The sequence below is a fragment of the Diabrotica virgifera genome, chromosome 4 (assembly GCF_917563875.1).
Source record: "Diabrotica virgifera virgifera chromosome 4, PGI_DIABVI_V3a".
Taxonomy (NCBI): Eukaryota; Metazoa; Arthropoda; class Insecta; order Coleoptera; family Chrysomelidae; genus Diabrotica; species Diabrotica virgifera.
In genome coordinates, this window is record NC_065446.1 from 129,693,058 (window position 1) to 129,717,334 (window position 24,277).

A 24,277-nucleotide genomic window follows, 5' to 3' on the forward strand; every position below is an offset into this window, starting at 1 on the left:
AATAAACATGCGAGAAACGATATTTAAAAACGGCCACCAATGCATAGCATTTGGAGATGATCTGACGCTATTAGCAACAAGCAAAAAAGAACTACAAAAGTTAATGAAAAACATAATAACAGAAGCCAAAAAATTCGGACTTAAAATAAATGAAGAAAAGACAAAGTATATGATAATGGGAGAGATCCAAAAAGAAAAAGAGAATAACATCATAGTACAAATAGATGGAGAAAAAACATACTCGTTCAAAAGGGCCAAAGAAATTATTTACCTGGGAACCAAAATAGATGAAAATGGTCATGAAGAAGGGGAGATAAAGGCAAGAATAGCTAAGGGAAATAAAAAATATGGAGCATTACGCACATTATTCAAATCCAAATACGTATCAAGAAAAACAAAAATAAGAATTTATAAGACTGTTATCAGACCTACAGTAACATACGCATGCGAAACATGGGTGCTCAAAAAGTCAGAAACAGACCTTTTAGAAAGATGGGAGAGAAAAATGCAAAGAGCAATATATGGAGGTGTGAAAATAGAAGGTCAGTGGAGAAGAAGAACCAATAAAGAATTGGAAGAACTATATCAAGAGTCAACGATCACGACGACGATCAAAGCACAGAGAATACGATACTTGGGGCACATCGAGAGAATGGGAAGTAAACGAATGCCAAAAATGGTACTCTCACGAAGACCAATACAAAAGAGGAGGAAAGGCAGGCCAAGGAAAATATGGAAGGACAGTGTGTATGAAGACTTGAAGAAAAGTAACATTGAGAGATGGAAAGAACTAGCATTGGACAGAAGGAAATGGAGGGAGGTGGTGAAGGAGTGTATAAAAAGACTGAAGTGTAATTAAATAAAATTTATAAGTTATGTAAGTTATATTAAGTTATTTATTATATTATATATTATTTATGTAATCAGAAATGTAAACATTTTAGCCCTAGGCCTACAAGGCCTGTTGCGCTTAATAAATAAATATTAGTTTTACTCCTTTCTGAATATTGTGACCATGTTTTCGTTGGAATTTTGCTACGTTGAATAGATGGGAAGTGAGGTGCAAATTATAGACCTCCCCTAATCATATTTAATTCAACATTCGTATGGCTTGCAAGTAATAGAAACCACAATGGCGTAACCAGAAACTTGGCCTCATTAAAAGTTTTATTTTCTTAAAAAAACTTTGAATTGTTTTAGCCAGATGTGGTTGGCAACGTTGCTTGGCTAGATAAACAAGTTCGGAAATTTACTGTGAATAAATCGCGAAAATTCTTAAAACTGAGGTGATAAATACCCTTTTAAATAGGCCAGTCTAAGAAGGGCAAAAATCTCCGCGAGGTTGAATCGGATTTTTGCACTTACCGCAGACAGCCAAATTATACGTGTGTAAAAAATATATTTAGTATATCAAATAGTAACAATCATATAGTAACAATCGAATAGTAACAACATGGAAGAATTCATAAAAGATTTGCGAGAAAAATTGGACAGAATGGAAACAAGGGATACGAGGATAGAGCAAAAATTGGATGGAATCCAAGAAGAGCTTAAAGAATTAAGAAATCAAAACCAGGAGCTGAAAAGAGAAAATATGCTACTAAAGCAAGAAATGAGTGAAATAAGAGCAGAAAATAAACAAATGAAAGCTGAAATTAAAGAAGTGCGAGAAGAAATGGAAACGCTAAGCAAACTAAAATTTAATGAGGCAGTGCCAAAAAGACTAAGCGACCTAGAGGATAGAACGGAAAGAGAGGAGAAAAAGAAAATTGAGAAAAACGTAATAGTCAGGGGAATTAAAATAGGAGAAGAAAATGTAAAAGAAAATCTAGAAAATTTACTAAAAATAAAACTCAACGTTGAAGCTAAAATAGAACAAACAGAGATAATTAGACCAAGAAATTCACAGCCGTTCATAATAGCAAAATTGGAAAATATACAAGATAAAAAGAAAATAATAGAACAAAAGAAAATCCTCAAAGGTACAAAAATATTTATCGACGAACAAAGAACCTATGAAGAACGAAGAATACACAGGCAAGTAAAGAAAAGAGCAGAGGTGGAAAAGGAAGCAGGGAAGAAAGTGAAGATGGGCTTCAAAAAATTATGGATAGACGATCAACTTTGGGAATGGAATAACATTATAAAAGACTTAAAGCTGAAGTGTACTGGAAACAACAGAGAAAATCCAAAAAACTGAAAGAATCAAACCGAAGGATAGTGGAAACAGATCCGGCTAAGGAAATGGATAATGATAATAATAAAACAATGTACAAGAAAAAGAGGAATAAAATTAACATGAATAAAAGAGCTAAACCCATTAAAATTGGATCATGGAATATCCAGACAATGCTAAAAGTAGGGAAAATGCAGGAAATTGCTTTAGAAATGGAAAAATACGAACTAGAAATACTAGCACTACAGGAGATACGATGGAAAAATGAAGGAACAGTTAAGAAGAAAAACTTTACTATGTATTACTCAGGAGAAGACAAACAGGGGAAAAATGGAACAGCTTTTATGGTGAGCAAAAGAATGAGAGAAAAAGTTATACATTTCAAAGCTATTAATGGAAGAATCTCCTACATCAGAATCGAAAATAAACAAGCCAATATATCTTTAGTTAACTGCTACGCACCTACCGAGGAAGCAGACCAACAAGATAAAATGGAATTCTATGAACTTTTAGAAGAAACCTGCGAAAATATTCCTAGGAACGATATCTTAATAATACTGGGAGATTTTAACGCGCAAGTGGGAAAAGAGAGCTACAACCAAAATGTAGCAGGTAAAGAAACGATCCACAATGTCACAAACGATAACGGGGCAAAAGTTTGCAATCTGGCAGCAGCAACAAATACCTACATCGTCAGTACGAAATTTATTCATAAAAGGGAACACAAGATAACCTGGATGTTACCAGGGAGATCAGATGGCAACCAAATAGATCATGTTTTGATTTCGAAAAAATGGACAAAGATAATACAAGATGTGAGATCCTTTAGAGGAGCAAACGCTGACACTGACCACATACTCTTAATAGCCAAAATGAAGATGAAAATCATCAAAGCTAATAATAAAGTAGGAAAAAGAAGGAAGTGGAACTTAACCAAATTAAAAGTGCAACAAACAAAACAAGAGTATTCAGAGGAATTAGTACAAAAACTAAAGAGGTACAATGGCACGAACGTAGAAGAGGAATGGAAAAATATAAAAATGAGCATCATAGAGGCTGCGGAGCAAACCATAGGACCTCAAGAAAATAAAAAAACTAAAGAATGGTTTGACGAAGAATGTCGATACCAAAGTCAACTGAAAACGCTGGCACGAAACAAATGGCTTGAAAATAGCGGACAAGAGGAAAGAGAACAATACCAGAAAGAAAAGAGAGAAGCGGCCAAACTTTATAAAAGAAAGAAAGAGACATGGATCTCAGATCAGATGCAAGAGATTGAAACAAATAATAGAGACAACAAAAAATTGTTTGAATATATAAAACAACAATATAATGGTAACAAAGTGACCAGCAAAATAAGCAAAAAAGATTGGGAAAATCACTTTAAAGATATAAATACAAGCAACCAAGCAATCGACACAGAAGAAGAAGATATAACAGATAACCGAGATGAAGAAGAAGATGCACCTACCTACCAAGAATTTATAGAAGTAGTAAAACAACTAAAATCTGACAAAACTCCAGGACCAGATGAGATTAACAATGAACTTATTGCAAATGGAGGAGATGACCTTCTAAACCGTATATATAAATTAATGGTCAGTATATGGGAAAAGGAATACATGCCTGAAGAATGGAAGAAAGGACTCATTATACCAGTTTTTAAAAAAGGAGACCCAACGCTTTGCAGCAATTATAGAGCAATTACGCTATTAAATACAACATATAAGATCATGACAACAATTATAAGAAATCGGCTAACCAGATACACAGAAAAAAACATAGGACCATATCAACAGGGGTTTAGAAAAGGGAGATCAACAATTGATGCAATCCACGTTTTAACGCAAACAATCGAAAAAAGTTACGAACATGGCATAGAATTGCACATATTGTTTATTGATTTCCAGCAGGCTTTCGACAGCATCTACAGAAAACAGCTATTAAAAGAAATGAAAAATATGAATATACCTGCAAAATTAATAAGATTGACCAGAATGACAATGATGGACACAACAGCAAAGGTCAAAACAGTGGATGGTGAAACGAAGAATATCAACATAGAACACGGGGTAAGACAAGGTGACAGCCTATCGACAACGCTCTTTAATATAGCCTTGGAGGGAGTAATTAGAAACACAGGACTAACAAAAAAGACAATAATCCAAAGTTCTACACAAATAATAGGGTATGCAGACGACCTAGGGTTGATAGCCCGTGACAAGAGAAGTCTAGAAGATGCACTGCTAACATTGACAAGAGAGGCAAAAATCAGGGGGTTAATAATTAATCAGAAAAAAACAAAATACTTAATAAGTACGAGAAATCAAGACCAAGTAAATAGAATAAAAGAGATAAGAATAAGTGATAATGTATTCCAAAGGGTTGACTGCTTTAAATACTTAGGAGTGATAGTAGATGGTCAAAACAGAAGAAGCATAGAGATAAATGAAAGAGTTAAAGCAGGGAATAGGGCATTCTGGAAATACCACAAGTTACTTAAAGATAAAAACCTAAGCAAGAAAACAAAGACAAAGATATATAGAGCGGCAATTAGACCAGTCATCACTTATGGAGCAGAAGCAATGTGCCTTACAAAAAAAGATGAAGAAAAATTGAGAATAATAGAAAGAAAAATTGTTAGAAGAATACATGGCCCAATCAAAACAGATCAAGGAGAAATACGAATTCTGATGAATCACGAAATAATAAATCTAATGGAAGGAGAAGATATAGTGAGATTCATTAAAGCACAAAGGTTAAAATGGTTTGGCCACATCCAACGAAGAGAAGCAGATGCACTAATTAGGCAGATAACAAATTGGACGCCAGTAATAAACAGACCTAGAGGAAGACCGAAAATAAGATGGGAAGACCAACTGCGAGAGGATATATCCAATATGGAAATTACAGGCTGGAGAGAAAAAATACAGAATAGGAAAGAATGGAAACAGATTACAGAAAAAGCAAAAAAACACGAAAATCTATAAAGGATAATGAAGAGGAATTATGCGGACCAATCCACCGCATGAAATGGATTAAAAGAGCTCATGAACCTGAGCGACCTATACTCTATACTAGAGTGACCGGTCTATATATATATATATATATATATATATATATATATATATATATATATATATATATATATATATTATTTATGTAATCAGAAATGTAAACATTTTAGCCCTAGGCCTACAAGGCCTGTTGCGCTTAATAAATAAATATTAGTTTTACTCCTTTCTGAGTATTGTGACCATGTTTTCGTTGGAATTTTGCTACGTTGAATAGATGGGAAGTGAGGTGCAAATTATAGACCTCCCCTAATCATATTTAATTCAACATTCGTATGGCTTGCAAGTAATAGAAACCACAATGGCGTAACCAGAAACTTGGCCTCATTAAAAGTTTTATTTTCTTAAAAAAACTTTGAATTGTTTTAGCCAGATGCCGCTATTGAGTTATATTTGTCGTGATTCGATACTCTGATGATTTATAATAAGAATGAAACTAGTAAGGGTGTTTATGGCGCTCTCTGAACAAACTGAAATATAATACACCTCTTGTTTCCGTTTCACGGCGAAAAATTACTCTGGTATGGACATATGCGAAGAATAGACTGGACGAGATAACCGCTAAGAACTTGAAAATGGAAACCATACAGAAGGAGAAAAATAGGACGTCCTAGATTACAGTGGAACAGACAAATAAAAACAGCAATGGAAAAAAAGAAACCTTACTGAAGAAGACGTATATGAAAAGAAGAAATGGTAATTAGGATGTGGTAAACAGTAAACAGAATATACTGTGTAAAGCCAAGAATAAGTAAGTAATGTCAGAAAAGGTTGTTATTGTAAAGTCATACATGATATATTTTATATACAGTAAGCGCCAAGCTAGTTGACACACGGGTACCTAATTGCTAGGCTTGGGCTAACTGTCAACTTTCTATGTATGTTTGTATTGGCGATGTTAAGTCACAATGACGACCTCTCGTGGATTTCGGCGTAACTAAAATTGAGGCCTTTTTTCTTTTCATTGTCCTGCTATAATGGGGGTTTATGTCAAATCGTTGTTACAATCGTTGTCAGTATTTTCGAAAATCAATAAGTGAAAAATTTAGTAGTCCTATCGATTAATCTACCAGCATCAGTAGAATCAAAAAAAAAACGCGTTCATCCTAAATTTACTCCAAATATTCTGTAACAGAACATACAAAGAATAACACTTTTGATAAAAGGTTTGTAAACTTTTAATAGGGAACTTGCACATTTTTTTTTGTTACATAATAATGTTCAGTTTTGTTTAAAAATGAGATTTCCAAAATTTCACGCTTCAAAAACTCGTAATAACTTAGAAATACATATATTTAAAGTCTTCTGCGGTATAAAATAGTTCATACGACCCGTGACGTCACATAGTTTTACATTAGTTATTATTATGGTTATATTTCGCTGTGTCTAGGTACACTCTAACGTGTACGCAAATAAAAAAGTTAGGTACACGCGAATTAAACTTGATCAAGCCAGTGACTTCATTATTTAACGTGCGCAGTGACTGTATATTTTGGTACATGCTATTTTGATATGTTTAGTGTTTGTTTGATAGAAAAATACTTGTTAAGGGAAGGGAAGCAGAACTATTTAGATGTTTCAAACTTAATTGTAATAAATCAATGTATGTATATATAAAAGTATATATTTAGGTTAGCAAAATAAATATATGTATTTAGTTGATATGACACGTACAAAATATTGCTAAAATAATTTTTATACGTAAGTTAATTATTATAATCAACTATTCTAAAAGGGAAATAAGCCACAATTTAACTAAAAAAATGATTTTATTAACGTTTCGACGTCCAAATCGGATATCATTGTCAAAATACAAAAATTAGTCAGATTAAATAAATTATTAGAAAAATTTTTTACTAAGCAACACCATTTTTGTTTAATTTAATATTTTGTATTTTGAAAACGACGTCCGATTTAGACGTCGAAACGTTAATAAAATCATTTTTTGGTTAAATTGTGGCTTAGTTCCCATTTAGAATAGTTGATTACAAAAATGCCACAAGGATAATAGCTTCAGAACAAGTTAATTATTATTGTGAAAGCTTTAGGTCTTCTTTTTATTTTAATCTTTTACGGTAATACATACTATTTCATTTATAACTAAAAAAAATATATATTAATTTATATTCTCTTATCTTTTTCGTACTGTTTTAAAATCTTCTTAAACTCATTAAAAGAACTAAATAATTGTCCACACTCCGTAGTTAATTTAAAAACAAACACTAAACAAATAAAAAATAAGAAATCACTGACACTCTAACTTTTTTATTTGCGTACACGGTAACGTATACCTAGACACAACCTTATATTTAGGTATATTCTTCTTTTCCGTCTTTAGTTTATTGGCCTCCACCTACTTGGGTATTTGGCAAGCTCATCGTCGTGGAATAAGTCAAAAATATTTATATTCTAATGACATTTATCGTATGTCATTGTAATAATATATATTATAAATAATTTGAAAAATATGTCAAAAGTACACGTGAAAATATAATTCGTATATCCGAATAATATAATCTTTTGTTTCTATATAAACATTCTGTAATCACCTGGGTCTTTCACTATACCTATCTGAGGCAACAACATGGGATTGTGTAATGGTCAGGTGTTGCCCTGTATAAGAGAAGTTTGTGCCTTTGTTGTATTTATTCCATGCCAACTCAAAATTGCCTGTAAATAAGATATAGAAGAATAAGATTGTGTAATGATCGGCAGTTACCCCTGAGAGAAAAAAGTTTGTGTCTTGTTATATTTGTCCCATGCCAACTCAAAATTGCCAGTAAACTCAAAAAAAAAGTAGAAGAATAAGATTGTGTAATGGTCGGCAGTTGCTCCTGAGAGCAAAGTTTGTGTCTTTGTTGAATTTGTCCCATGCCAACTCAAAATTGCCAGTAAACTAAAAAAGAAGTAGAAGAATAAGATTGTGTAATGGTCGGCAGTTGCTCCTGAGAGCAAAGTTTGTGTCTTTGTTGAATTTGTCCCATGCCATGTGTAGTAGTCGGCAGTTGCCCTTGAGAGAGTAAAGTTTAATGTCGTTGGAAAAAAAAAGTTAAGTTTTTGTATTTGTCCCATGCCAACTGAAAATTTCTCCTAAATCAAAGAAGAAAAAGAACATTGTGTATTGATAGACAGTTGCCCCCTTAGACAAGGAAAGAGAGGTTGCAGCGTGAAATTTTTTTATCTTGTCATGTTTGTCCCACACCAACCAAAATTTCTAGTTAACTAAAGAAGAAGAAGAAAAAGATGAAGAAGAAGAAGAAACAAATTGTACAATGTACTAACTCCAAATTGTAAGTGAATAAGGGATTTTTCCCTTGTTCCGAGACGATGAGCTGGCCAAATACCCAAGTAGGTGGAGGCCAATAAACTGAAGAAGAAGAAGAAGAATAATATATACCAGTTTGTTAAAATTGTAGTTTTTAGTATTCGCGGTGTGCAAGTACTTGGAAGGGAAACGAGAAACGACCGTGCGCGAGTCGCGGAGAAATATTGCAACTATCTTAAATAATTCATATTGTCAATTGAAATTGTAAAATTGACGTATATTTCATACCTTCTGTCATTGAAGCAGAAAAATTATATATTGCTCCACAATATTGATATGATATGCAATTATTATATAAAGGTAAATTTAATTAATTGTATTTTGCTTGCAGTACTGCATTTTAATACCTAATTTTATTTACTACATACAATTTTTTACGTTTGCATAACATAACCTGCATCTTATTTTTTCTTCTTATTATTTTTTTGGACTATGGCCTTGACAATTATCCAGCAACCACGACTAATATAATTGGCCCATATAATTAAAAGTGCGAATAAAAGTACAGAGCGTAGAAATAGAGGTCGCTTTGCCGAACTTGCACGGTCCCAATAGTATAGTTGATCCAAAAGATGGCATAACCCAGACATCCAAAGTGAAAGTTATCCTTCAACACCAAATTGTTCTATATGGTCCACACAATGTCCAGAAAAAAGTCACACCATTTTGAGCGTCGGGTTTGGGGGGAGACGGGGGAGATATCGTTAAATTCGTAATTTTTTACGTTTTTCGCCAATATTTCTAAAACTATGCGGTTTAGCATAAACAACCTTCTATACAAAATTGTTCTACATTAAATTTGAAATAAAAAAGGCCCTATGCATAATCTTTCTAAAATGAATGGTTCCAAAGTTACGGAGGTAGTATAGTATAACTGGTCCAAAAAAAGGCCTAACCCAAACATCCAAAGTAAAAGTTTTCCTCCAACAACAAAATGTTCTATATGGTCCACATATTGTTCAGTAAAAAGTTACACCATTTTGAGCGTCCGGTTTGGGAGGGAGATGGGAGAGAAGCCGGTAAATTAGTAGTTTTTTTTACGGTTTTCGTCAATATTTCTAAAACTATGCTTTAGCGTAAACAATGTTATATAAAAAAATATTTATAAAAAATTTAAAACAAAAAAGGTTCTATACATAATTGTTATAAAATCAACGGTTCCAGAGTTACGGAGGGTGAAACGTCGAGGTTTTCGATACTTTTTATATTTTTTTGGGCAATATTTATGATATAACTATACCAAAAACCCAGACTTCCAAAGTGAAAGTTATCCTCCAACACCAAATTGTTCTATATGGTCCACATAATGTTCAGAAAAAAGTCACACCATTTTGGGCGTTGGGTTTGGGGGGGAGAGGGGGGAGAAATCGGTAAATATAAAAAGTATCGGAAACCTCCACTTTTCACCCTCCGTAACTCTGGAACCGTTAATTTTATAACAATTATGGATAAAACCTTTTTTGTTTTAAATTTTATGTAGAACATTTTTCTACAGAACATTCCTTACGCTAAAGCATAGTTTTAGAAATATTGACGAAAAACGTAAAAAAACTACTAATTTACCGACTTCTCCCCCATCTCCCCCCCAAACCGGACGCTCAAAATGGTGTAACTTTTTACTGAACAATATGTGGACTATATAGAACAATTTGGTGTTAAATGAAAACTTTTACTTTGAATGTCTGGGTTAGGCCTTTTTTTGGACCAATTATACTATACTACCTCCGTAACTTTGGAACCGTTCATTTTAGAAGGGTTATGCATAGGGCCTTTTTTATTTCAAATTTAATGTAGAACAATTTTGTGTAGAGGGTTGTTCATGCTAAACCGCTTAGTTTTAGAAATATTGACGAAAAACAAAAAATTACGAATTTGCAGATTTCTCCCCCCTCTCCCCCCCAAACCCGACGCTCAAAATGATGTGACTTTTTTCTGAACATTATGTGGACCATATAGAACAATTTGGTGTTGGAGGATAACTTTCACTTTGGATGTCTGGGTTTGGGTCTAACTATACCATACTATTTATACTGTTTTTGAAGGAAAGGAACGAAGGTTTACTATTGAAAATAAATCCATTTTGTAAAAGTACGAATTTTTCTATGAATAGTTCAAACGATCAAAAACACTTGTAACGTCACATAAATATATTTTCTACTGACGTTTATAACGTCTAATTTAAAATTCTGTTTACTTTATTCGAAAAATGTAAATGTAAAACCAAGTGACGTCACGAAGCGTTTTGCACCACCTGTTTTGAATTTTTAATCGTCTTGAGGGGCCAAACGAAAGACAAACAAAACTTTTTTATCTTTGATACATGTTTTAAATTATGTTGTGTTGTGATTTGTAACATTTTTTTCGAATTTAAAAATTTATGCAAGTTCCCTATTAAATCTTTTGTATTAAAATTTATTAATTATATTGATTTTCGAAAATACTGACAACGATTTGGCATTAAAAACCCCCATTATAGCAGGGCAATAAAAAGAAAAAATGCCTCAATTTTAGTTCCGCCGAAATCCAAGAGAAGTCGTCATTGTGACAACATCGCCAATCGGTTTCTATACATTTTCTGACATTCTAAACATCCCTAGACATGAAAGTAAACAGTGTAACAGGTGAAGGGGCCAGGACTGTATTAGCTAAATGTACCCGTGTGTCTACTAGCGTATCGGGAACTGTATAGTAATAAAAGGACAAGTGTTACACAACACTACAGTAGTTAGTATATCATTGGCGTAGATAACATATTTAACTTACCTTTAAATAAATTATTATCATCAGTAACTATTACTTCTTTCGGGAACAAATCGTCATCAATTGATGATCCACTCTTTGGTTTAAAGTTATTGACCGGATCTAAGTATTCACCAACATTATCAGTTATCTTTTCAGCGTTTTTAGTATCAACTTCTGGAATATCTTTTGAAGTAACACGTCCAGTCACTAAAGGTACCTGTCGAACAGCAGTTTCAGCACTTTGAGCATCGATTATACCTTTAGAATCATCTTCAAGTTCAGTTTTATTCTTTACGAATGTATCAGTCGCCTCTACATGAGCCGTTTTGACCGATTGGTGTTCCACTTCAGTTTTAATGCTGAACAGATCCTCAGTGCTTTCCGGCTCTTCAAATAGCTTGAAGTTAATCTTTTTAGTGACGTTAGAGAATAGATCGTCTTCCTCTTCTTCGTCGCCGTCGTCATCGAACAAGCTGATTTTCTTCGATTTGCCGTTCTTTTTGTTATTTTTAACTAAAAAGTCGTCATCGACATCTTCTTTCTTAATAATACTGGATTGGTTTGAGTGTGTTTTGGAACCAGTATTGTCTTCATCTATTTTGGAAACTTCTACCTTCTCTGGCATAATTCTTTCTTTTGCTAGAATACTTGTGTCAAAATCATTTTCTCTTTTAATTTGAACTTTACTTAAATCTTCTTCTGCACTGCTCACAACTTTTTTCCTTCCTTCAATATCACTAAAGAGTTTATTTTTATTTGATTCAATGCTGTTATCTTTATCAAATATATCATCAATATCGCTAAAAAGATCATACTTTTTGTTCTGATTGGTTTTAGTACTTGCAGTCTTTTTGTTTGAGCCAAAAATATCGTCTTCTGAATCTTCCTCGCTTTCATCGAAGAGACCTTTGATCTGTTTGGACTTCTGCGACGATACCTCAGCCTTAGCTACATTGGAAATGTTTTTAATATCTTTCTTATTGCTGCCTTCTTCAATATCATCGTCGTCGTCGAAGAGATTGTGCTGTTTTCGTGTTGATTTGGCACCAGCATCGGGGAATAAATTATCTGCGTCATCAAACAAGTTAAATTGCTTTTGAGGAGTATTCTGTTTTGGAGTAGGCGCTATAATATTCTTGGGAGAGACGTTTTCCGGGTTATGATTGCTGATTTCTTGCTTTTTCTTCAAAATGTCTCCGATGTTTTGGTTTCCTAATATCGAAACACCTCCGACAGGTTTCTACAAACAAAAAAAAACACCTAGTGATCCAGTAAAACTTCTTGTCAAGATTCCACAGATTCACAAAGATAAAACAACACTTGTACAGCAATATTTACCTTTTTAACAGGCTGCTCCACTTTATTCTCACTATCTATGGATGGAGGTTCATCGTCAATTAAAGGTACAGTCGTCTTCGGTGGTTGCAGGAAGGTATTTTTCTTCTCTTCTTTTTTTAAGGTAAATATGTCGTCATCCTCACTTTCCTCGCTGTCGAATAGTCCTTTGGAGATCTAAATTTGAAGAATTATATACTATATGTGAGGTTTTGACGTGAATACTTCTTATTTAACTTAACCGTCTTTGGAAGTACAATTTTTGTTCTAACTTGTGTCATTTATAGACACTATTATGTTGTCGTTCAGAAAAGAAGATGTCAATAAAATAATTGCAATCACAGACATAACGGGCATGAAAGTGGATATTGTACCATTAAAAAAAGATAAATTATTATTATAGGCCTGGATACCGCGTACCAAAAAAAAGTTGATTAATAGCAAGCTGAAAATTTGTTAATAGCTTAACGGTCTCTCGTCGGACAAACTTTGATGTACGGGAACACTGGAACAGGGGAAGTTTTAATTGTGGAACAGGTTAAAAATTTGGAACGTTAGACTACGAAAACGTCCTATGTATTTTGTCGGATATAATTTCCAATTGATTTGTTACCCTTTCATTAAACTCTCATGCAAAAATCAGACTGGTGTTTATCATCAACTGGGCATTTTGATAAGTCCGACAAGTAGAATATGTAAAATGACAGGAATTATGACAGGTGATAAATAGCAGTCTGATTTTTGCATGAGAGTTCAATGAAAGGGTAACAAATCCATTAGAAGTTCTGTCCGACAAAATACATGGGACGTTTTCGTAGTCTGACGGTCCAAATTTTTAACCTGTTCCACAATGAAAACTTCCCCTGTTCCAGTGTTCCCGTACATCAAAGTTTGTCCGACTAGACACCGTTAAGCTATTAACAAATTTTCAGCTTGTTATTAATCAACTTTTTTTGGTACGCGAGATCCAGGCCTATTACCACAGTGTCAAAAGTGCCAACCTTATGAGCATGCAAAGGGATACTGCGGAAAGCAGCCTAGATGAGTAAGATCCACTGGTACCCATCTAATATGCCAGTGCAACAAACCAAAAGATGCTACTTCTAAGGGTGTACATTGTGGAGGAAGCCATCTGCAAAACTATCGAGGGTGTATGGTGACTAAGAAGCTCCAGAAAATTAAATATAAACAAATAAAACAATTCAGTTGGCCCACAGACCCATAGAGCAGCCCAGAGAGTCCCAAAGCCAGAACCTACTGAAGGAACAGTAAATATTAACAATAGACAACTAACTAGATCATATAATGAATTCGTCAGTACCTATACCAAAGAAAAGAATAATCAGAATAACAATACTTCGTCTTTGTTTGGCATCTTACCTCTAAATGGGTCTTTGTCCATAATAATAATAATAAATAATTTATTCACCTTTTTTATGGATTTCACATTTATTCACCCCCTAAACGGCTCAAGATACAAATATGCGGTTTTCGTTGAAATGTTTTATTTTAGTAAAAGTTTTGTTTGAATGGATTGAATTTCTTATATCGCTTTCAATTATGAAAAAAAAAATGGCGGATTTTTGAAAAAAAAAACGTCGAGTTTTTTTAATGGAATACCCAGTATATTTGTTTGTAAACTGAAAGAACGGTCATTCGCCTATCCAGCGATATAAAGTTTTTTAAAATCGGTTGTCAAATGACTGAGTAATTAATTTTTAAAATGAGAGGTACAGCGTGGATATCACATTGCTAAATAACATGATTAAAATAACTAAGCAAATTGATATTATGTTATGTGATTTCCACATTGCATCTCTTATTTTAAAAATTAATTGCTCAGTCATTTGACAACCGATTTTAAAAAACTTTATATCGCTGGATAGGTGAATGACCGTTCTTTCAACTCACAAAAAAATATACTGGGCATTTCATTAAAAAAAGTCAACGTTTTTTTTTTCAAAAATCCGCCATTTTTTATTTAAAAGCGATATACAAAATTCAATCCATTCAAACAAAACTTTTACTAAAATAAAACATTTCAGCGAAAACCGCATATTTCTATCTTGAGCCGTTTAGAAGTTATAGGCAGTTAAAATGGGGGAAAATATAAGTGGACAGCCGGTATTAGAAGAACCACTACAGATACAGGACCGAATAAAACCATTTACTCCAAAGAAATTAAAGACGTAATTGCCACCCTAAACCCAAAGAAGGCACCAGGTGAAGATCTGATAACCGCAAAAATGTTAAAAGAAATACCCAAAAAGGGCATAGTAAAACTACTGCACATATTCAATACAATACTCAGATGTAACTACTGGCCCAAAGCACTCAAAATTGGACAAATAATTATGATACCAAAGCCTGGCAAAAACCCTCTAGATGTCTCATCATATCAGCTTATTACCAACAATCTCCAAGTTGCTTGAAAGACTTATCCTGAACAGAATAAATGCAGAAATAAATCCACAAAATTGGATCCCAGATCACCAGTTCGGATTTCGACAAAGCCATTCAACAATACAACAATGTCATCGCATAGTAAACGCCATCAACCAGTCACTTGAAAACCAGCAGTACTCCACAGCGGCCTTTATAGACATCAGTCAGGCTTTTGACAAAGTCTGGCATCCAGGCTTGTTATGCAAAATAAAAACAATTCTCCCAGCAAGTTACTACAACCTACTGAAAGCCTACCTACAAGAAAGTAAAGTAAAAGTTAAAGAAGAAGTATCGTAGCACAAGCCTATTAACTCTGGTGTACCACAAGGAAGCATACTAGGGCCATTATTGTATATACTCTATACATATGACTTACCTACAAATGATAAAACAACCATCGGGACATTCGCAGACCACACTGCTATTTTTGCCAAGCATGACAATCCTATTGTAGCAACACAAAATCTCCAAGAGCATCTAAACTCACTTGAATATGGCTGTAGAAGTGGAAGTTTAAGGTAAACGAAACAAAATCATCCCATATAACATTCACTCTCCGGACTGGAACCTGCCCACCGGTAACTATCAATCATATAAAAACACCACAAAGTAACCAAGTCAAATCATCATTCTCTTTGCCTTATCCCTATGCGGGGTCGGCTTCCCTAATTGCATTTCTCCACCCAATTCTGTCTTGGGTCATATCAATGTTAATCCCCTTTACCAACATGTCCTGCCTTATCGCCTCCCCCCAGGTCTTCTTTGGTCTTCCTCTCCTACTCCTTCCAGGAATCTGCACTTCAGCTATTCTTCGTATTGGGTGATTAACGTCTCGACGTTGAACATGACCAAACCATCTTAACCTATGCTCTCTCATTTTGGCATCAATTGGTGCCACACCTAGACTTCCTCTAATATACTCATTTCTAATTTTATCCTTCTTTGTCACTCCACTCATCCATCTAAGCATTCTCATTTCCGCCACATGCATTCGTTGTTCCTCTTTCTTTTTCACTGCCCAACATTCAGTTCCGTACATCATAGCCGGTCTTATGGCTGTTTTATAGAATTTTCCCTTCAGCTTCATTGGAATTTTTCTGTCACACAACACACCACTCGCTTCTTTCCACTTCATCCATCCAGCCCTAATTCTACTGCATGCATCTCCATCTATTTCTCCATTACTCTGTAATACCGATCCTAGGTACTTAAAACTATTGCTTTTCACAATCATTTCACCATCCAAAGATACCATTTTATTTGTAGTAGCTCCATCTTTAAATGAACATTCCAAATACTCTGTTTTTGTCCTACTAAGTTTTAAACCTTTTTCCTCCAGAGCATGTCTCCACTGTTCCAGTTTTTGTTCTAAGTCTCTTTCACTATTTCCTACTAACACGACATCATCGGCATACATTAAGCACCATGGAATGTTACCCTGTAGTTTCGCTGTTATCTGGTCCAAAACTAATGAGAATAAATACGGACTAAGCACCGAGCCTTGGTGCAATCCTACTTTCACATGAAATTTATCAGTCTCTCCCACACCTGTCCTAACACTAGTCGTAACTCCCTCATACATATCCCTCACAATCTTTACATATTCACCAGGGACTCCTTTCGTATTGAGTGCCCACCATAGAATCTCTCGAGGAACTCTATCATATGCTTTCTCAAGATCAATGAATACCATATGAGCGCTTGTTTCTTTACTCCTGTATTTTTCCATCAACTGCCTTATAATGAAAATTGCATCTGTTGTTGATCTACCCTGCATAAAGCCAAATTGATTCTCGGATATTTCGGTCTCTTCACGTATCCGTCTGTCAATTACTCTTTCCCATATTTTCATGGTGTGGCTAAGCAGTTTTATAGCCCTGTAGTTTGTACATTGTTGTATATCTCCCTTGTTTTTGTAAACAGGTACCAGTATACTGCTTCTCCATTCGTCTGGCATTTGTCCGACTTCCATAATTCTATTAAATAGACCTGCTAGCCATCTTGTTCCTGTCTCTCCCAATGCTCTCCATACTTCCCCAGGAATATCATCTGGTCCTACCGCTTTTCCTTTCTTTATTTTTTGAAGCGCTTGAGCCACTTCCTCGTTGGTTATTTTGGTGACCATTGCTGCTACTGTCTCCGTTGACTCTACAGGCTGTCTGTCAAATTCTTCATTTAATAAGCTGTCAAAGTACTTTCTCCATCTCTTTTTGACTTCCCTTTCGTGAACTAGTATTTTATTATTTTCATCTCGGATACATCTAATCTGATTAAAATCTTTTGCTTTCTTTGCTCTCTGTTTGGCTATTTTATATATCTTCGTTTCGCCTTCCCTGGTATCAAGTTGATCGTATAGGTTTGAATACGCTTCTACTTTGGCTTTTGCTACTGCTACTTTCGCTTCCTTTTTCGCCACCATATAGATTTGAAGATCTGTGTCGGATCTGGTTTCTTGCCACTTTTTATATAATTTTCTCTTCTCTTTTATTTTTCCTTGTACTTCGTTTGACCACCACCAAGTCTCTTTATCCTCGAACTTTTTTCCTGACGTTTTCCCAAGTATTTCAATAGCAGTCTCTCTAATACTACTGGCCATTTTTCTCCAAATTGTATTAGGGCTTCCTTTCATGTTCCAACATATTTTTTCTACTATTCTTCTCCTGAATAGACCTTCTTTCTCATCTTTCAGCAGCCACCACTTGATTTTTTGTGGTCCTCTCCGATGTTTTTGTTTAGTTTCGCTTTTTACTTCGATGTCCAGAACAAGCAGCTTATGTTGTTGGCTTACTGTCTCACTCACTATTACCTTGCAGTCCTTGCATTCACGTATGTCTTCTTTCCTTATCATGAAGTAGTCTATTTGGGATTGATGTTGTCCACTTTTGTAGGTAATAAGTTGAGTTTCTCTCTTTTTAAAGAATGTGTTAACAATCACCATATCCAATGCTGTTGCTAATTCAAGCATGTCATCTCCAGCTTCATTTCTAGTTCCAAAGCCTAATCCCCCATGTATTGTTTCATATCCTGTCTTGGTTTGGCCCACATGTGCATTGAAATCACCTCCTATTATAACCTTCTCTTCTGCTGGAATATCACTCAGTACGTCTCCTAATTGATCATAGAAAGCTCTTCTTTCATTCTCACCCAGACCTGTTTGGGGAGCATACACACACACAACATTCAATACCTCTTTATCAATTACAAATTTCACTGACATCATTCTATCACTCGTTCTTACAACTTCTACTACGTTATCTTTCATTTCACTATCAGCAATTATACCAACTCCATTTCTAGTGTTACTACTCCCTACATACCACAATTTGTATCCTTCACCTAGTTCTTTCGCCCTTTGTCCTTTCCACCTAGTTTCTTGAATACAAGCAATTTGGACTCTTCTTCGTTTGAGCGCATCCACTAACTCCAGACTCTTACCTGTAAGACTACCAAGATTCCAAGACCCTATCCTGATTTTTCTAACCTGTAATGGTGTTCCCCCTGAGATAGTCCTCACCCGGAGATCCGAACGGAGGCTCATTTTACTTCCGGAACATTTTACCTCAGGAGATGCCATCATTTCAGTATAAGTTTTTATTGCGTTTGGAGAAGGTCTTTTCATTATTATGGCCTGAAAAGATTTTTGGATATTTGATGCCTGAATGCCTTTTCTATCAGCACCATACCCTGCCCTGCACGTTTAGCCAATACACCACCAATGCAACCAAAGTGCAGTATTACCCCACACCCGCCTGCATTTTTCTGTATAGGCCAGGATCCCTACTGTAAGGACTGCCCTATAAGCCAATGTATTGTTGCCCGTATCCCGCCGCTAGGAGGCACGTACTTTGGTTATTTCGGGATACAAGTAACCAAGTCAAATATCTAGGGCTATACTTTGACAGTAAACGCAACTGGAAACACCATATAACAAAGAAAAGAATACAACTTTACCTAAAAACCAAAGAACTTTACTGGCTCATCGGAAGAAAATCCCATGTTTCAATAGAAAACAAATTGCTAATATATAAAGCAGTGAGAAAGCCAATCTGGACTTATGGCATTGAACTGTGGGACTGTGCTAGCAAATCCAATACCGTGATTATCCAGAGAGCACAATCCAAGATACTTCGAGAAATAGTTAATGCACTATGGTACGTATCAAACCAAACTCTACACACTGACCTAAAAATTGCATATGTAAACGAAGTCATTCGAGAAAACAACAGAAAATACCACAACAAACTAGAAGACCACCCTAATCCACTACTTCATCGACTACTGCAACCTGTCCACAATAGAAGACTCAGAAGAAGCTGGCCATCCGACCTAAGAGGCAACTGAGGAAATATCGCTGGATGTTTACCTCTCCACGTCACCACATGTACAATAATTAATTTACTATATTATTGTATAACCAACAAATTGACTTATAGATGTTTGTATTATATCTGATTGTCAATAAAGGAAGATAATAAAAAAACCTTTTTTTTCTATGGATGCTATACAATGTGCAACTTCTCTCACTACTTACATACATTCAAAATGAACAATTTCTCAGGCAGTGAGAAAAGTCGGTCATTGCAGTGAGAAATATTTTTTCTCACGGGTTCATCGGTTTACATCGGTTTTCTCCGGTTTACATACATATGATCGTCATTTCCATGGTAACATGCACAATACAAACACAATTATTTTTGTCTAATAAAATGTGTTCAAACTTGTCAAAACTTATCAAAAATTACCTTTTAAGACTGTTCAACTGTGAATTATAATTTTAAATAAATAAAGTATATAAATATTAAGAATATTAAATACCTATGTGTATACATGTATTTTATTTCAATTTAGGCATATAATATACCTAAAAGCACCTAAATTATTTAATTTTGAAGTTTGAACTACATATTGACAAAAACGCATCCATAGAAAAAGTACAGTGTACAACACGAGAGAAAATGACATATTTCTCTCTCGCTTGATTTGCGGCACTCGCCTCGTGCCTCGGCTCGTGCCAACAAACTTCTGCACTCGTGAGAAATATGACTTTTTTCTCTCTTGTTGTACAATATACTATTGTCATACATTTATGAAGGTAAGTTAATATATAGCATTATATAATATAATTACATAATAAGTACAAGGAATAAACAAATTAAAAAATAGAAAATCACCAGGGGAAGATCAAATACCAAATGAACTCTTAAAATATGGAGGTGATCACCTTGTACAACAACTGCAACTTCTTATTCGTAAAATAATCACCACGAACAAAATACCAGATGAATGAAGGAGAGCGATCATGATGAAGTTCTTCAAGAAATGAGATAAGAAAGACCCCAATAATTATCGAGCAATAAATCTCTTAAATTCAACACTCAAATTGACAACAAGAATTATAGCGACAAAAATAAACGAACGAATAACTCTTTAAGAGGAACAGCAAGGATTTCGGACAGGAAGATCATGCACGGATGCAGTTTTTGTAATAAGACAAATAAAAGAAAAGCCGCTGGAATACAACAAACCAGCATATATGTGCCTGATAGATTTGAAGAAAGCGTTTGATAGAGTGAGAATTTGGGACGCGATACATTTATTATATGAAAAGGGAATATCACTGGATTTAATAAAAACCATTGAGAATATATATAAAGATAACATAGCTATGGTAAGAGGTAAGGGAAAACTATCGCAATCTATCAAGTATGAAACTGGCATTAGACAAGGAGATTCGCTGAGCCCATTAATATTTAATCTGATAATGGATGAAATCATAAAGAAAGTTAAAAAAGAAGAGGTTATAGAATGGGAGAAAAGGAAATAAAGATAATCTGCTACGCCGACGACGCCATTATGGCTGCGTTCACCAGAATTAATCGGTTTAACTGTCAACTGAACAGCTGTGTTTCAGCGCTTTAAAACTACGTTCAGTCTGGTGAATGGTATTTTTCCTTTTGGCACTTTCATAGTTGGTTCTGTTTGTGTTGTCACCTGTTCTATAAACTTAACCTAAAACGAGATTCGTTGTTTTTGTTTATTTATATCGTTCAATGATAACTTGGACGTGTCTTTAACAAATTTAATTCAAAAACGGATAATATACCAGATACCTTTATTGTTGTTTGATAATGAAATAAACGAGAAATAATTTTTAATGCTGCTGTGCTGGACTTGGCAGAACCATTGGATGATGATGATAATATATTCCCATCATAAAGAAATAATAGTGTCACGAGAAATATGAATTATGTTGTATGTTATATGAAAATATTGTTCTCAATACACAGATTTACAATTTCGTGAGCATATACAATTATGTATCTCCTCAGTTTCAATTACTTTATAATTAAAACCATTGTAAAAGTAAACATTTTCAAATAAGCGCGCCATTACAATATATTTCTTAAACACGTTCAATATTGAAGCGATGCAAATCCTACGTTGAATAAAATGGCGACCGCTTCGTCAACACGTTGAAGTTTAGCCTAAATTGACATTGACGTTCACCCGAAAAATCTTAAACAGTTTCAAAGCGCTCACACAGCGCACTGGTCTGGTGAACGCACCCAATGACAGCCGAAAATGAAGGTGACCTACAAAAATAATTAAACAATTCGAAGACACGGCGCTCATATACAACATGGTAATCTCAACAGACAAAACTAAATCGCTAGTAATATCAGCGGAATCGAAACGATGTAAACTGATCGTAAATAATAAAATAATAGAACAAGTGATGGAAACGGAATACTTGGGAATAAAACTGTCAAGCTACGGAAAAGTGGAAGAAGTACAAAAACAAGTGAACATGGCGAAAAGAGCAACAGGATGTCTCAACAACACAATCTGGAGAACTACCTCACAATGGAAACGAAAACCAGGATACATAAATCAACAATAAGACCGATAATGACGTATACAGCGGAAACAAGAGCAGATACGGAGAAAACACAAAGACTGCTGGAAACAGCAGAAATGAAAATCTTAAATTATTTTGATTTTTTAAACTTAGCGGTAGTCTATCATATAGACAAGGGCCAGTATAGTGAGGGGATTTTTTTAAAACCGGCATGGTTATATTACACCAAACGAATTTTGTCACAGTTCCTCGTAAAGTGTGAATGAAGATCGCTATTTTTCTTAAACAATTATTCAACCTTCCGGAAAATAAAAGTGGACAGTCACGGTAATTTATGCCAAAAATTCGTCTGATAATCCGCTTCTGTAAAAGAAAGATGCGCAGACTTTCGAAAGTTCGGCCCCAAATAATGATGTTCTGCGCGATACGGGAAAATACCTGCGCATAGAAAGCAGAGATCCATGTACTTGATGGCATATCATTTTTTAATGCCGCTATCGCAAAATACGTCTTATTGAGCTGCTCACATAAATGATCTATGTGTTTCTCGAAACTTAAATTAAAGTCTATAACTGTGCCTAAAAACGTTGTAGTGTTGCTGTGTTGACTACCACCGTATGAAAAGTTTACAATCTTGGTTTTTTTCAAATTTTCAACTAATCCATTTCTATCACACCACTCCTTGAATCGCCCTGTTAAATATTACTATGATGTACATATGACTATGCCTTCCATTCAGACCTCCCTTGTGCTCTTCTCCACTGTCTTACGTTATTAGTTTTCAAGCCGTCTTCCTATCAGCTTCCAGTGTAATATTTTCTTTGTTGATTCTGTATCTTCTTGTCTCTGGATATGTCTCAGCCATGATAGGTCTGGATCCCGCGTATGAAAAAAAGTTGATTAATAGCAAGCTGAAAATTTGTTTATAGCTTAAGGGTGTCTAGTCGGATAAACTTTGATATATGGGAACACTGGAACAGGGGCAGTTTTAATTGTGGAACAGGTTAAAAATTTCGAACGGTCAGACCACGAAAACGGCACATTTATTTTATCCGACAGAATAGACTTAAACTCTCCGAACAGAGATTAAACTCTCATGCAAAAATCAGACTGCTATTTATCACCTGTCATAATTCCTGTCATTTGAAATACTCTACATGTTCCACTCATTAAAACGCCCATTTGGTAAAAAATAGCAGTCTGATTTTTGCATGAGAGTTTAATCTCTGTTCAGAGAGTTTAAGTCTGTTCTGTCGGACAAAATACATGTGCCGTATTCGTGGTCTGACCGTTCCAAATTTTTAACCTGTTCCACAATTAGAACATCCCCTGTTCCTGTGTTCCCATATATCAAAGTTTTTCCGACTAGACACCCTTAAGCTATTAACAAATTTTCAGCTTGCTATTAATCAACTTTTTTTTTCATACGCGGGATCCAGACCTATGACATTCTTTGACTTTTAATAAATCTTACAATATCGTGTTCATCATTTAATGCATTAATCTCGGGGTTGCAAAAAAACATGTTTTTTTTTAATGTTATACAAAACACATGTTTTTTTTTGTTTTAAACGTTTTTTTCTTGTTTTAAACATGTTTTATTTTGTTTTTAAATTTCATGTGTTAAACAAATAAAACATGCTTAAAGCACGTGTTTTTTTTATTTTAAACATTTTTTTTTGTTTTAAACATGCGTTTTTTTATTTTAAATTTTATGTTATGTTATTAAACAAATAAAATGTAGAAAAAACACTGTTTCAATCATATTTTCTTAAACATAATATTAATAACATAATAACTTTAATTTTAACTTTTAACCTAATAGATAAGAAAACCAATTGCAATTAGGAGCTATTGTCTGGGGAACTCCAGACTATTTACTATAAATTATCATTGCAATTTGGCTATTGTAATAACGCCTACTGTAAGTTATTTTGTGGTGTTGAGTGTTTTTTTTTAAACATGCAAATGGCAAATTTTTGTACATTATACGAAGGAGCTTCAAGGAGCGTATGGAAATGGCTTTGACCCCGGTTCATTTTTTGGCAAATTTGCTTGATAAGCGCTTTAGTGGAAATAAACCTAAAATCCATCTATTATAAATTATCATCCAGGAGCATTGCCAATTATTATTAATTACCAGGCAAAGTGTGTACCGTTTAAACCATATAAGTTTTCTAAACATTTAATTTAGAATGTAATACCACAGACATGGTGGCGTTCTATGAAAAATATAAATACTACAGCATTGGAACTTGCTCAACAGCTCCACACAGCTTATAATACATCGTCAGCCAACATAGAAAGACTCTTCTCCTAAA

At 34.6% G+C, this 24,277-nt stretch overlaps 1 protein-coding gene across 2 annotated transcripts in view; it reads right to left on the reverse strand.

Annotated features, from left to right (window-relative positions):
* LOC114335879 (WASH complex subunit 2C) overlaps positions 1 to 24,277 on the reverse strand; it is a 136,242-nt gene that overhangs the window by 60,540 nt on the left and 51,425 nt on the right. For both annotated transcript variants that reach the window (XM_028286169.2, XM_028286168.2), the window contains exons 8-9: positions 12,656 to 12,829; positions 11,339 to 12,557 (exon numbers count right to left, since the gene is read on the reverse strand). In XM_028286169.2, the coding sequence (XP_028141970.2) occupies positions 11,339 to 12,557; positions 12,656 to 12,829 (1,393 nt within the window). The remainder of the gene's footprint in view (positions 1 to 11,338; positions 12,558 to 12,655; positions 12,830 to 24,277) is intronic.